Below are 16,038 nucleotides of genomic sequence, written 5' to 3'. Positions count from 1 at the left end.
TGCTGCCCTGGTGTGGCACCCCCTACCTGCCTGGCAGCAGCAAAGGTGGTGGTGCAAATTTGTGCCCTTTGCTGCTGCCAGGCAGCTCATCTGGGGGACAGCAGGGAGGGAGGGGGCCGGCTCCTGCACGTACTCCCAGAGGGGCAATTCAGTGCTGCAAATAATCCAAGATGTCCATGTCATTTCATTGCTATGTTAATACTATATTAAAATTTTTGCATCTGTAGATGGGAAAAAATTATTATCCTCTTAATGAAAATGCAGCAAAAGTGCCTCCTGCTCCCACAAGTAGAGCATATACCAGTCCTTTAGTTGATATGTTTAACAATCCAGCAGCAGTTCAAAAGGCACCTTCAGAAAGACTAAATAATTCAATAGGTGAGTTTTTTTTTCCTTATTTTCATGCTGAAAGTGGGTGTCATTTTTATCTCAGTATGGATATACAAGCAGTACAAATAGTATATGTTGTTGTCTATCAAACATTAGTGCATCTCTCCTGACTACTAAGATAGTCACCAGTCCAATGTTTTGACTATATGGCGTTCTAACAGGCATTGAGAAATGTCTACTGGAGGGATGCTTGGAGTTTTTTCCCTAGATGTTAATGTCTTGCAAAGCCTCATACAGACATTCAGTTTCTCCTGGGAGAGCAGACGTGGATTGTGGGAGTGACATGCACCAGAATATAGTCTCCTGTGTGGATCTGTGCTCCTCGTTCATTGTCTGCGACATGCGTTTCTGCAGTTGTTATCCCAATTATGATAGTGCCCTGTGCTTGTGTGTACTGTCTGTTGTTGGCAAGTACCAAAATTGTCTTGTAAAAATGGGTCTGGGGGTCAGTACAGTTGAGGTCTTGGAACGTATCCTTATTTGTTACATTGTGAAGTGGGTTCCCTTTCTGCGAATTCAACTTATGCACCCTTTTCCAGGAATATGTGTACAGCATAAAGTGAGGGAAACCTGTAAAAAGAAAATCTTTCATGCGTATGTACCTTAGCAACATCTAGCCACTAGATAAAACCAGCAGTGGCTATTAAAAGCCTGTAAAACTCTTATATCTACTGGTTTAAGGTTGTAATATTCAAAGTATTTCTTATATTAACCACCATAAATATTGTGGTAATGTTAAAAACTTGCAAATGGCACCTGTGAAGATTGTAACTGGAATTCCCTGCACCAGAACAACAGATAGTAGGAAAATTAGTTATATTTTAGTTCTGCTTTACTGTACTTTTATTGGGCAGCTTTTACCTTTGTTACCTTGTGGTTAACGTCACAATTATTTTTTTTCTTTAACAGGTAATTCAGATGATGCTAATTTATGCCGTTCAACCTCAGTTGCCACAGGGCTCAATATAATGAAAAGACCAAAAGTAAAAACAATCTTTCCACATACGGCTGGAAGCAACAAGACCTTACTTAGCTTTGCACAAGGAGACATCATCACACTTCTTGTAGCTGAAGAAAAGGATGGCTGGCTTTATGGGGAACATGACTTGACTAAAGTGTATGTCAATATATTGCCCAGTTTTGAGATAAGGGACAAATGTATCTTACCAGTTTTGCGGGGGGGTTTTGCTGAAGGTCACTGCTTTTGGACTGTGGGGAAAACTCCTTAGTGGTCAGTAAAATGGTGCTGTTGAGAGATAGAGATAGATACATATATATAGATATATATATTGATATATATAGATTTGCCCTACAAAAGGCAATACATAAACAAAATCCATTTAATACTATCAGTACTATCAAGAGCCAAAACAAGTGGCTAAGATACTATCCAGACTTTACTATGCTGAGCTTAATGTTACACCATACCAAACTTTAAAAATATATTTAAGTGAAAACATTAAGTTGTCCTTTTCTTTCATCCTATGTACAGAAAAGGTTGGTTTCCATCATCATACACAAAACCACTGGAAGAACCAGCTGAAAACAGACAACCTGCGCCACTGCCAAGGTAATGATGTCAGTTTGAAGAAAGGTTTGCATTGTTTTACAATGTTTAAACTTTACAAAAATTCTCTCTCCATATTTTTTTTAATTCTCTTGGGGTTTGTCATTCAGTAATATATTTTTCTTGATTATGTGACCATTCTCCCCCATGCAAAGACTCCTATATTTAAGGTTAAGCACACATGTTCTTTGCCAGATTAGGGTCCAGAAAGTAATATTAATTGTTTTAATTAATCTAATATTTGCCTGTTTTCCTTGTAGCCCTGTACCAATCAGAAGTATCAGTTCTGTAAATCTAGCAGACAAAGGCGGTGTTGTCCTCCCTCCACCAGACTATCTAGGACCCTTGAAAATGGGTGCAGTTTCAGATAAGAGACTGGATTCTTCCAAGGATGCAATTGTGAAAGTACCAGTAGAAAGACCAGGCAGCACAACTCCTGTAAGTAAAACTGCATCGTGACTTTTAATCAGATATTATGAGTCCAAATGTTCCTTTCCAGCCGCTGGCCACTCAGAAGTTAGACAGCCCTGATTTAAATAATCTTAAAACAATTCAGAACATGGAGCAAAATGTGGCATTCCACAAGACCTGTGCAACTCCACAGAAGTTAACAGTAGTACGTAAAAATGGGGGGGAAAGTCTTCAAATAACCTTCTGCTGGCAGAAGGATAGATAGACATATATACAAGTCTACACCCTCAAGAACGCAACTGAATTAAATACAGGTAAAATAAAATAAATATTCTGATGAATCCATTAAATCAATGTTCAAACAATGATGTATGTTGAAAACTGCTAATAGACTAAGGACATGAGTGTTTTATTGAAGTATATTTTGGATCAGTAAATAACCTGCTTAGAATGATCAAAGGATGCAAATACAAATGAGAGTACTTGGTCTCTGATATATTGGCAAACCTTGTTGCTATAGAAAACAAATAGTAGCCTTAATCAAATAAACTGCCTTTCTATTTCCCTGTTTCCTTTTTTATGATAAATTCGGAGGTATGTAGAGGGGGTAGACGCACTTAGATTAGGCAGTCTATTCTCTAAATGTTTGGTAAAGAAAAAAGGAAGCATTTACGTATAAAATAAAGAAATAACTTTGTCTGAATTTTCTCTGGGGAATAAGTAACTTTGTTTTGGAAAAATCAGTTGTTATAACTTCAAAATTTAAACTGGCACTTTTATTTTAATGAAATACATGACCTGTAGTAAAAGATGCAACTGCAAAAATAAAGTCAATTGCCTCAAAAACTGCTAGGAGCTCAGCTACCTGGGTCTTCTGGTAATGCCCTCTCTTTGTATTTGGATTCCTAAATCCACTGTACAGTAGTGGGCTTCTGCTGATCCTCTGTTGTCTGACTTAAGATATTCCACAGCATCCACACACAGAAGAATTCCTTTTATAGCCAAACTTATATCATTTGCAGATGCAGAAACTTAGATTCCCTGCCAAAGAAGTTTTGAGAGGGGGGGAAAAACAGTATTTTTCATTAAAAGAAGATGTATAACTGTCAGACTGTACAAAACAGCAAATGCTACAGTTGAGATCAAACTGAGTACAGAGGAGGAGGAGAAGAAGCAGTTGCTTGGCAGGGTCATCTCCCTGTGGGAATCCTGTGTTAAGAAATTCCCAACTTCCTCTCTTTGGTCTGAAAAAGTGCTTTTTGTTTTTGAGACAGTTGAACTTCAAACCAAACCCCAAACAGCAACCACAACAACAACAAAAATATTCCTGCAGCAGTTAACTGGTTATTGTTGGAACATGGTGACATTTGCTGCTGGTTTTGTTTCTGATATTATTTATGTTTTATGTAATTACCAAAGGTGCCTAGAGTCTGAAATAAACATCTTTTTCTGATAAGATTTAGATTTGTAAGTTTAAGAATATCAAATGGTCTCCAAGAACAATGAATCTACTGAACCTGGTGTGTGGCATGCCAATAACAAAACTGTGTCAAATACTATATAATGTATTGCATACCCACTTAAGACTCTCCTGCTTATACTTATTAATTTTCAAGAATTATTTTGTTGTATGGATATAGAGTAGAAGATAGATTCTGGTATCTTATCAGAACTATAGTCTCAAAAGAGAAACAGTAATTCAGCTACCCTATAAGCAGTACTCTGGTTATATAGTCACTTCTGTTAGGTCATTTCAATCCATTCAGTGCTCATATTTCAGAAATATTTTGTGTAACTTAAAATAACAACACTCTCTCTTTTTTTTTTTTTTCTTTTTCCTGGCCTTCCCACATACTTCTTTTAGGGCAGCATGTTACTTTTTGAGGTGCATGCCTGTTCCTTGGGAAAGGAGGAAGCAATTACCATTGCAACACTTGCTAGAACTCCTGTCACAATTACCTTCTGTATTAATGCTTCTCAATGGCCATACTGCACTTCTTACAAACTCTGTAGGCAACTGGGCTATCACTTTATTTGCTTCTGAAAGTATTATACTGCTAAAGAAATGGTAACCATGTTTTGTTACTACCCTACCAGATGTTTTCTATACTTTGAACAGATGTGACTAGTTGCTATTTTTCAAGGCAGAAGGGTCTCTTAAATTCCCTATAAGGAGCCTTTTAATTTATGAAGAGTACATTCAGATTGTTCAGTGAAGGCTCTTTGTAAACCATTTCCAAAATTATTTTTGAAGCCACAATTCATTAGGGGTTTTACTCATTACTGACAATCTGCTGCAAAGAACTGCATAATCCCACTGTGATGTAGCATTTCTAGGACAATGTATTTCTATAGAAATATACTTTCACACTCTATGAAATGGATTGCCGAGAAAAAAGATTTATATTCTAGCCTTTGGACAGTTTGTTGATTTAAGGATCTAGGAGCTTCCAAAACAATTATGTGAACCAAGCACCTATATTTTGTCAGCTGCAATTTTACTTTTTGGATAAAAATGTGTCTTAAGGGTTACATAGTGTCAGCATTATATATTGGTTCCATTTTATTCTGTGGCCAACTGATGTTCAGATCACCTTTTGAATCAACATGTCCTTTTGCTGTAATTACGTTGGCAATGGTTTAAAGATTTATTAGCTCGGTAAAAGTTGCAAAGCAAGCAGTACATACAGTGAGTTCTCTGCAATGAGACAGGCAAAAATGTGACTTACTGTAGAACAGTTAAATGACTGCATCAGTTTTGTCTCAGTCTCATTGTACTATTGTATTTTATATGGTCAATTTAGCTCCAGTAACTTCTAAACAACATTTACTCCACGTTTTGTTAAGATGAGCAAGTGTAACAATAGTAGCCCCCATGCTTCTGTTGTGCAAAAACAAAACCAACAGGAACAAGAAAATCCCTTCTAAAATTCTAGCCAGTTTTCTTGGGAGTAGGGTGAGCTTATGGCTTTTTTTAAAAGGAAAGACTGGAAAACCCTGTGGATCCTAAATGTCTACCAGGAAAGAGAATTCAACAGATCCTACAGCATCTGAGAGGTTATGATTCACCGCTCTTGTCTGGGCCCCTCCCAACCTCTGCCAGGAGAACTTCCTCTGTGGCCATATGCTGCTCCCTGTCTTGGCTACAACAGAGAAGGGAGCTGTAGAGAAAAGTTGCTGCCAGTGAGATCAAAATGTAAGCATAGCAAGGAAACTGTAGCTGCTCCATAGTTCTGTTACCTGCCGTATCTACTTCCGCTCCTTTAAAGAACATACAGAATTTGGAGCAAGTGAAGTTTACATGGGAATCTACCTAGGAGTACAATGCAGAGCTGCTCCCTGCCTCACCCGCTTCTGTGCAAGTCTCTCTCCCTCTCCCTGCTTCCTCTAAGGCTGTGGAAACCAACTCAGTGTGACAGGAAGCTGTCTGTAAAATTTTGAAATATTTTGTTCCATGTGAACACTACAACAGTATGCAACTTGTAATGAAGCATAGTATGATTCACTGGAATATATGACCTCTAAAAAGTGGATAGCCTAGGCTAGGTACAAAAATTACACTTAACATGCATTAAGCACAAAGAAAGTGCCTTATGGCTGTAATAGAATAGACGCTCACGGTGCATAAAGCACTTAAAAAATGGCAGATCTCACTTTAACGAACGTCTGTACCACATCCCATCCTGACTTAATGTAGGTGACATTCCTCCAGCATCCCAGGGGCCCCTTGCTGGGCAGCTTGCTAGCCTTGGTCAATGCTAATCTGCTCTGTCATAGAGAAGAGACAGAAAAGCCTCTGTCTCCTCCCTGCGTGGCCAGGTAGGGAGTGGAGGGAACAGCCCATTCCCCAACCCCACCGCAAGTACCCCTCCGCAGCTTGCTGGCTGGGGTCCCTGGGGGGGCAGGTTGGATCAGTGCAGCGGGGGGACTCCCTTCCCCCACCCACAGTTCTGGGCATGGCAAAAAGCCGAGCTATGCAGCCCTGTGCTGCAGCTTCTGGCTGCAGCTGTCAAGAGACGGGGTGGAGGGGGAGTGGGGTAGGGAGTCCCCCTGCAGCTGGACCTAGCCCAGCCACTCAAGAGCCCAGCCAGCAAGCTGTGGGAGGGAGACCTCGCAGCAGGCAGGACTCCCTAAGCAGCCCCCGCAATGCTGCAGCCAGAGCTGCAGGATGGGGCTGCCTGGCCCAGCTTTTTGCTATGCCGGCAAATGTGGCCGGGGGGGAGGGACCCCCCGCCCCACAGCTTGTTGGCTGGGGTGTCAGGGGGGCTGGGCTGGGCTAGGGTACATTCAGTGCCCCCCTTCCCCCAGCCTCTTGACACCTGCAGCACAGGGCTGCCTGGCCCCAACCTCTCATCCCCACAAGCTCCCAGCCAGCAAGCTGTGGGGGGGAACTCTCTCCCCTCCCCTCTCTTTACTCCCCAGCCACCCATGCTGACAGCTGCCTGCTGGCAGAGGGGTAGGGCTGGGGGAAGGAGACACTCCAGTAGTCCCCAGAAGGCATGCAGGAGCCCCCCAGCTTGGTGGCCTTGACCAGTGTGGGCAGGCTATAAGCCCCTCTGCCGAGTGTCAGCCATGTGTTGGGTTCACTCCCTCTCTGTCCTACAGCACTTCAAGTAAAGCACGATAGTTAAGAGTACTTGCGCTAGGGGCTTTTTGAACATCTGTATCCAGCCTTAATGGCTTAGCCCCTGGGTTTCTTCATCTGTGTTCTTGGTTTAAATCTGATTAAATTAGTTGTCCAACCTTCGTTAATTTAAAAAAAAAATCCCTGGGAACTATTTCATTTAAAAAGATTAGTATAACAGCCCACATTTTAAAAAATACTTGATAGCTCACAGGTAAAGATTTGTTTTTCCTTGCTTGTTTGTGTTTTATCAGAAACAGCATGCAACTCGAACTCTGGTTTAGAAGTTATGGAAGCATGTACCTAACCCTAAAGGCTTTCAGTGGGATTACTCAGGTGCACTGTTAGTCATGAGATTCAGCCTCTTGAACTGAGGCCTCCATCAGTATTGATTTCAAAATACCTTTGGACCCAACTAAAATTATGGAAGTTAGAACCTTAATGTATGTAAAGCACAAAGGGTTCATACACACTTTAAGTGATATACTTTTTATTCTGATAGTTGTACACTGCAAGTGTGTAAACCTAATAATTCCCTCTACTGGGTGTTTTTACTGTAGACCAAATGAAGAGTCACACATTTACCTAGTTGCTGATCATGTATTCCTGTAGCTATATGTATATGTATATTCAAATTTAACAGTACATTTTCATTCTTTTTGAGCTGCCACTTTCATTTTCCTTTTGATGCCTGTTAGAGTAATTGTGCAGTGTTAGAGTTATTCTGCAGTGTAATTAATTTTAATGTACTGATTTATACAGTCGATTTAGTCTCTGATTTCTCTCATCTGTACTAATACAGTGGAAACTATATTTAATAACCACAAAACTGTTGAATAGGCATCTGAAAAATATTACTTTTGATGCAAGTTTTCCTTTTATCTCAACTGGAAATTTGACTATGGTAATAACATTATGATGGTGTAATACTGCCATCTCCTGGATTATCTGAACAACTTCACAAAAATGAAAAGTATCAACTTCATTCAGAAAATAATACACAGTAACTATTTTTTCTACAGAAAGAATGTCATGTATCATATTTAACTTGTACTGTTGTAAATGTACTGAAATGCTAGAGATGGATAATCAAATTTCCGCATGTATATCATCCTCTTATATACAGTGGAGAAAGGACACATCCATGTAATGTTGCTAACTCTGCCTTTGATTGATAAGGTCTAGTTACAAACACATATCTCATACCTTGTATTCCAGCAATTGGGAGTGCAGTTGGGCTGGTATGACAAATGAGAACTAGGTCCCTCCTATTTTTAATTTCAAACATGCCATTAAATTTGGCTGCTATTTTGATTCTTTCACTTGGATTCATGGTATGTTAGGACAAAATCCAGTAACACCCTCTATAAAATGAAACATCAACAGCTGGCCTTTGTAATTGCATTGTTGCAGCTGAACATGTTTAGATGCAGCCATTTATGTATCAGCGTGATGACCAGAATTTAAACTCTGTTCATGTTAATGACTACTGTAAGTAATGGGACTTTTACATTTTCAGGAGTGATTTAAAAAGTCCAACATAATCTGCAGCATGCTGTAAATCAGTCTAATCCAGTGTTCTCTCTCTCATTTTAGACTCTCCTTTTACTTTTTATGTGGCATCTGGTTACAAACAATTTTTATAATTCATTATCTGACTTCTAAATGCCCAATTAGCACTTACATAAAGATACTCCTTGCAGATCCTGAACCTGATGACAACAACAGAAGGGTTATCTCTATTTTGCGAGTCTCCTCATTCTTCATTTGTGCTTATGTATTCACCTGTAAACTCTATACTGAAGTCCTTTCCTTCTTTTTACAGAAACCTGACATAAATGGCATTACAAAACCACCTTTCCTAAGGTACGGGTTGTTTTAAATTAAACTCCCCTAAGATATACTATACTAAAGATGGTTTTATTTGTATTGGTAAAGGTATAAATCTGTTTTGCATTTCATAATGCCTCCTGCTAAATGTGCTAGTTAAACAGCACTACTCAAATTCATCACACTTAAGTTTTCCTAAGCACGGTGGCTGGTGATTGTCAGTGGTAAAATAAAGGAAATTCAGCCTATTCAGAATTTCCATTTATGTGAAAGAAAGCAGGATCAGGCTCTTAAGCTGGGGTTAAAGTGAAGAAACATGGAGAACATGACTTAATTTTCCTTTACTGTATTTCAACTAGCTAGTTTTATCTGAATTCCAGAATGGGGAAGTGAAAGCTGTGTCGGACTATTTGGATGAAAAAATATGTTACAGTCCTTATCCTGAACCTATAAAGTGTTTGGGGATTCTTTTTAGTCTAGTTTAACTAAAACAGGATAAACTGCATAGTGTTTTGTAATCTAAAACTATGACTTATTCCTCAAACAAGTATCAAAGAGGAAAGGATATTACACATCTTACTCTGTGATTATTGTACAGCTGACTTGTAAGTTTTTACTGGGGCATTCAGTTCCATGTATATTTTGGCTAAATAGAAATGTCATTATTAAAAAGTCAATCCTAGAGAGAAAATACATGCCATTCCTTAAAAAAGGTGTTAAAACCCATTCAATAAAACATGTTAAGGATTGACTTAAATCCACCTCTCTTCAGCAAAGCACACAAGCACAGACACATTGCTTTACTGTGCTGTCACTTGAGTTACTTTAGTCATGCTAGTTGTCTGTTTATTGCCATTGAGCTTGTAGTAATTTGTAATTTTTTCTCTTTACAGTGGAGAAAATCCTTTTGCCACAGTGAAACTCCGACCAACAGTAACAAATGACAGATCAGCACCAATAATTCGATGAATGTAACATTTAAATATTTTTACTCTTTCTAAACAGCATTTTTTGGCAATATGATTTATAAAAGCTATCTGAAGTTGCTTTTAAACTTTATTTAAATGTAATTACTGTAAGTAGGAAAATATTGGAATAGATTTCTGATTTTAAAAATTCACTTGCTTCCTAAATGCATAATTGCTCTGGGTTAGTGTGTGTGAGAATTTTCGCTTGATTTTACACTATGCCCTCATCAGAGAGATAATTGTGAAATTATAGGGGGAAAGTGACCATTGTAGTTAACAGCATAATTTATCATTTATATTATTTCCCCATGAACTGTTACCTTGGATAAGTTCTAGTATTTAAGTTTCCATATAATATTTACTGACTAGACCAAAAAAAATGATTTTTTTAATAGGAAAGAATAATACAATAACTGCCTTAATACTGAAAAATATGTTTGCTTGTATAAAATGATTATGTATTTCATTATTTTGTTTAATATAAAGATGTTCTAGGTTATAAATAAATAAATAAATAAATATTTATCCTATAAATGAGATTAGATGCATCATGCTTTTCTTGACGTTCACATATCAAATAGCATTTCAAATGTGTGTAGCACAAAATTATTATAAAAGGTCTGATTTTTTTTTTTTCCTTTTCTTCAGTAATATTCTACTTTACTTTAAAACTAATGCTCTTTCAATGAAAAAATATTTTCCTGCAGCACTATAATAACTTTAAAGGGACTGTCAACCTAAATTTGTCAAGTTATAATTTTTATAGAAATATTACTGCCACAAAACTTAAAGCGCTACCATGATTTTTTAAATTCTAATGCAAGTAGTTGCCTTTTCAACAATTTTCCTATGCCTGAAACATTGCAGCCCTCCATATCCAAAAGTTAAAATGCAGTTTACAGAATAACACAAGAGAAATGCAGAAATATGCTAGATTTTTAAATGTACTTACATGTCCAATATCACCAAAAAATGTTTACTAACAAACAGCATGTAGGTGGTGTCCCTTTAAATCACAGAAATGGAAAACATTTTGGTTCTTTTGCTCATCCATCTGTTATCCGGGATCTGCAGGACTGTTCCCTCCATTGTATTTTTACAGTTGCACTTAACCATGTTCTACGTGTGCCAGTGTGAGTGTAGAACTGAGCCACCAAGCTGAATTCTACTTGTGGCGGCAGTAATGACTTACGACTTCAAATCCTCAGCTAGCTCAGGCTCTGATCTCCTACGGTAGGCAGAGTTTGGGTAAGGAAACCTCTAGAAAAATGTATGGTGCTGCAAGTTTTCCCCCTCTGGATCTCTACTTACCCAACTCCAGCAAAGTTGTTTTGAGCACCATTGTACTGTTGAGAGTAACATTTTCCACACTGTACGCCAAACACAGGCTTTGGCCCCTTCTGCTCACTAAGGACCCCATTCCACATGTTATGAGAGTAGCTGCATCTGTACCAGGATCCTGACCCTAATTTGAATATTACATTCTGCCTCTTGCACAGTTTAAACTTTTTCACTCCTTTTCTAAAACTGCATGGTCATTACTAGCTATGTAAATAGCTGAATTTCTAAGCTAACTAGTTCTAGTATCTAGTTTGTAAAAAAAAAAAAAAAACAACAACAACTCTGCAGTCCTTCAGCATTAGTCTGGAGGGGGTAGATGGATGCATATCTGCACTATATAAGAGAATGGATATGGACTCTACTTTTGAAAAGGTCAAATGCAATGATCTGAAGACAGATTTCTGTAACTGGCACAAACAAAACACAGGCAATCCTGTACCTAAATGGATTGGTGGTTAGTTCAGCAAGTGATTTTTGTCTGACCATAGCAAACACACTGAATTTTAGAAATTAAGTTTCCATGATGTTCTGAAGTGGGCAATATTAGATCTCACAAGAATGACTTCCTGCCCATGTGGTGACCAACTGATACCAGAGCAAATAGTTCTCCAAATTTCCTTAAGGAGATGTTTGGAAAGTGTATAAAAGGGCAAGGCTACTTATTAACAACAATTTTCTAGGCTGAAGGAAAACAGCACTGTGCTTTTGCCCAGTAAAGACGATGTATTTTAGAGCAAGGATGAGATTGCATCAGCTTAGGTGGGTGGTGCTTGGAAAGTTAGGCCCACCTCTCTTTGTTCCTCCTCCTCCCCCATAAAGAAAGGAGTGGGAGTGGTAGTCCCTTACATTCTCTGTGATAGAAGAACCCATTAAAGAGGAGGCCTGTTGAAAATTCTCCTCTATCTTCAGGATGGATTTGATTTAAAACAAATAGATTTAAATCACTGGTCAGGAAGCCTTGCTTTAACCACTGTTTTCTATTAAAAATGCAGTCCTGTCGTTTCATATCCTTTATCAATTTAAAGTCTTGAAACTGGACTTTTAGAGAGGTAAAGGTTTGTCTCTCTGAAAATTTGTGTACACAGTCAAGAGAGCTGATGGGTAAGTAATCAAGTCTAGTGTTTCTCATCTCCATATACTGCTGTTAACAAGGATGTTATCTCTGGAGAGAAATCCATTTTGAGAACTGAAACTAAGCACCACTGAGATGCTTAATGGGATCTTCTAGACTGAGCACTGAGTCCCATTGGGTAGAGTAGTTTTCTTTAATCTTTACTAATCTGTAGAGGAGCCTCTGGGACCTCATAAGATTGGGCCCTAATATAGCCCATGGCCTGTTGTGACCTATTTATAAAACTTTTCTAACGAGGTTATATGAATATATTGTCTCAAACAGTATATAATTAGAAATTATAATCTCAGTTCCATGATGATATCTTTGAGCTTTAGCAGATCTTAAATTAAAACTATCCGTATACAGGGTTGTTGTTTTTTAAAAAGCATCTTAAATTTTTTTAAATATCATTAAATTAAAAAATCTGATTGAAATTAAAAATTCAGTCTTTTTTTAATTGTTGATTTTTATCTATGCTGGCTGTTTGTTTTTGCAACACCGCAAGATTTCTTCTAGCGCTTCTGTAGTTGTTTTTTTTTTTTTTTAATTGTAGTCTCTTGGGACAATTAATCTGTTGTGTCAGACTGAGGGCACAGACAAATGTTTTCTGAGATTGGCCCATACACATTAAAACACTCCATGAGCCTAGATCAGCTATTAGGATGCATCTGTTGCCCTTAATGATGCTACAGCAATACAATTTAGCACAACTGCCTTAGCTTTGACCCCGAATCAAGCAGGGTCAAAGCTGGAGTGGATTTGCTACACTTGTACTATTACAGGATCATGCAGGCGGTTGCATCCTAACATCTTAACAGGTAATCCTTAGAATCATATAAACTTAGGGTTGGAAGGGACCTCAGAAGATCTAGTCCACCCCCCTGCTCAAAGCAGGACTATCCCAAACTGGATCATCCCAGTCAAACCTTTGTCTAGCCCAGGTCTTAACTTCCAAGAATGGAGAATAACCTGTTCCAATGCTTTACTACCTCCGTATGGGAGAATTTTTCCTAATATCAAACCTAAAACTCCCTTGCTGCAACTTGAGACCGTTGCTCCTTGTTGTGTCAATCTAGCTCCATCCTCTTTGGTACCACCCTATTAAATCCCTTCAGTCTTCTCTTCTCCAGACTAAATAAACCCTGTTCCCTCAGCCTCTCCTCACAAGTCCTGTGCCCCAGCCCCTTAGTGCATTGGAGGACAATAAAAATGGCTATCACCAATTTGTCCACATCCTTTCTGTATTGGGGAGCCCAGAACAGGACACTATTCCAGATGTGACCTCACCGGTGCTGAATAAAGAGGAATAATCATTTTCCTCAGTCTGCTGGCAACACTCCTGATAAAGCAGCCCACTATGCTGTTAGCCTTCTTAGCAACAGGGGCATCTGTTGGCTTACTCAGCTTCCTATCCACTGTAATCCCCAGATCCTTTTCTACAGAGCTGCTGCCCAGCCAGTCACCCTCAGCATGGGACTTTTCCATCCCAAGTGCAGGATTTTGTACTTGTCCTTACTGAACTGCATGAGATTTCTTTTGGTCCAGTCCTCTCTCTGAATCCTAGCCCTACCCTCCAGTGTATCTATTACTACCCCTAGCTTAGTGTCACATGCAAACTCACCATCCAGCACAAGGTGGCAAAGGCATGCAGTAAGGCAGCAGCCCTAGATTTTAGGGGGGCAAACTTCAGCAAGCTAAGGAGGATAGCTGGAGAAGCGCTGAGGTCCTGGGGGGGGCGGGGAGCCAGGTGTCCAAGGAGAGTGGTCGCTCCTTAAGGAGACAATTCTCCAAGCCCAAAGGAAGGCAATCCCAATGAGGATCAAAGGGAGCAGGAGAGCACACAAGCCTCCATGGCTCACCAAAAGCATCTGGGAATGTCTCCTTGCTAAAAAGGAGGCTTACACCCAATGGAAAGAAGGGGTCATCACCAGGGAGGACTATTCTGCAGTTGCTCAGGGATGTAGGGGGGTAGTTAGGAAGGCCAAGGCAGAGATGGAACTGGGACTAGGTTCCCAGGTTAAGGACAATAAGAAGTCCTTTTTTAAATACATAAGGGGTAAAAAGAAGGTCCCGGGTAATGTGGGGCCCTTGCAGGACGACATGGGTAACTTGGTCATCACACCAGACGGCAAAGCTAACAGGTTTAACGATTTCTTTGCCTCCGTCTTCCTAAGTAGGGACCAGAACACCCATCTCCCTGCTGGGCCCCCCTCGGGCCCAGGGGGAGGCACACCTGGGCCAAGGGTTAGCGAGGATTTAGTTAGGGAGCTTCTGGAGGGGTTGGACGTATTCAAGTCAGCCAGTCTGGATGATCTCCACCCTAGAGTTCTAAAGGAACTGGCCCAGGTCATTGCAAGACCCCTGGCACGGCTTTATGAGCACTCGTGGTGCTCTGGAGTGGTACCGGAGGACTGGAAGAGGGCCAACGTGGTTCCCATCTTCAAAAAAGGGAGGGAGGACCCGGGAAACTATAGGCCAGTTAGTCTTACCTCGATCCTAGGCAAGCTGTTCGAGAAAAGTATTCTGGCACACATCCAGGAGGGGCCAGCAGGGGCCTGCATGCTTAGGGGCAACCAACATGGGTTCATCAGTGGCAGGTCCTGTCAAACCAACCTGCTGGCCTTTTATGATCAGATCACCAGATCATTAGATGCAGGGGTAGCAGTGGACATAGTCTTCCTGGACTTCCGCAAGGCTTTTGACACCATCTCTCACCCCGTTCTCATTAAGAAACTGGGGGGGCTGTGCCGTAGACACCCACACAGTCAAATGAGTCGCCAACTGGCTGGAGGGCCGCACCCAGAGGGTGGTAGTGGATGGGTCCTTCTCAACCTGGAAGGACGTGGGCAGTGGGGTCCCCCAGGGCTCGGTCCTCGGGCCTGCACTGTTCAACATCTTCATCAGTGATTTGGACGAGGGGGTAAAAAGCACCCTGTTCAAATTTGCTGATGACACCTAAGATGTGGGGGAACATGGGCACACTAGAAGGAAGCAACAGGATACAATCAGACCTAGACAGGTTACAAGGGTGGACGGACGAGAGTAAGATGGGTTTCAACACAGACAAGTGCAAGGTGATGCACCTGGGGAGGAACAACCGGCACCATACCTACAGGTTGGGGAATTCCCCTCTTGTCAGCACAGAGGCGGAAAAGGATCTGGGGGTCATCATTGACTCCAAGATGAACATGGGCCGGCAGTGTGGAGAGGCAGTTAGGAAGGCCAAACGTACCTTGTCATGCATCCACAGATGCATCTTGAGCAGGTCCAAAGAGGTGATCCTCCCCCACTATGCGGCACTGGTCAGGCCACAGTTGGAGTACTGTGTCCAGTTCTGGGCGCCACACTTCAAGAGGGATGTGGACAGCATGGAGAGGGTCCAGAGGAGGCCACTCGCATGATCAGGGCAGGCCCGATGAGGAGAGGCTACGGGACCTGAACCTGTTCAGTCTCCAAAAGAGAAGGCTGAGGGGGATCTAGTGGCCTGTTATAAACTAGTTGGGGGGGGGAAAAAAATCAGCAGGCATTGGGGGAATCACTGTTCCCCCAAACACCGCCAGGAGTGACCACGAATAACGGTCACAAGCTGGCAGAGGGAAGGTTTAGGCTAGATATCAGGAAGCACTACTTCACGGTCAGGGTGGCTAGAATCTGGAACCAACTTCCAAGAGAAATGGTGCTAGCTCCTACCCTGGGGGTTTTTAAGAGGAGGTTGGATGAACATCTTGCTGGGGTCATTTGACCCCAGTATTATTTCCTACCATGGCAGGGGGTTGGACTAGATGATCTACTC

The 16,038-nt window shown here is 40.8% G+C and overlaps 1 protein-coding gene across 1 annotated transcript in view; it reads left to right on the top strand.

Annotated features, from left to right (window-relative positions):
- BAIAP2L1 (BAR/IMD domain containing adaptor protein 2 like 1) overlaps positions 1 to 10,329 on the top strand; it is a 61,148-nt gene extending 50,819 nt beyond the window's left edge. The window contains exons 9-14 of the mRNA XM_090024440.1: positions 228 to 378; positions 1,300 to 1,507; positions 1,883 to 1,960; positions 2,218 to 2,395; positions 8,818 to 8,858; positions 9,716 to 10,329. Coding sequence (XP_089880566.1) covers positions 228 to 378; positions 1,300 to 1,507; positions 1,883 to 1,960; positions 2,218 to 2,395; positions 8,818 to 8,858; positions 9,716 to 9,791 — 732 coding nt within the window. The 3' untranslated portion in view covers positions 9,792 to 10,329. The remainder of the gene's footprint in view (positions 1 to 227; positions 379 to 1,299; positions 1,508 to 1,882; positions 1,961 to 2,217; positions 2,396 to 8,817; positions 8,859 to 9,715) is intronic.
- The last annotated feature ends 5,709 nt before the right edge of the window (positions 10,330 to 16,038 follow it).

This window comes from Crocodylus siamensis, chromosome 12 (assembly GCF_052110815.1).
Source record: "Crocodylus siamensis isolate JL-2025a chromosome 12, ASM5211081v1, whole genome shotgun sequence".
Classification (NCBI taxonomy): domain Eukaryota; kingdom Metazoa; phylum Chordata; order Crocodylia; family Crocodylidae; genus Crocodylus; species Crocodylus siamensis.
Note: the sequence above shows the minus strand (reverse complement) of the source record. Positions and strands in the feature narration are given on the sequence as shown.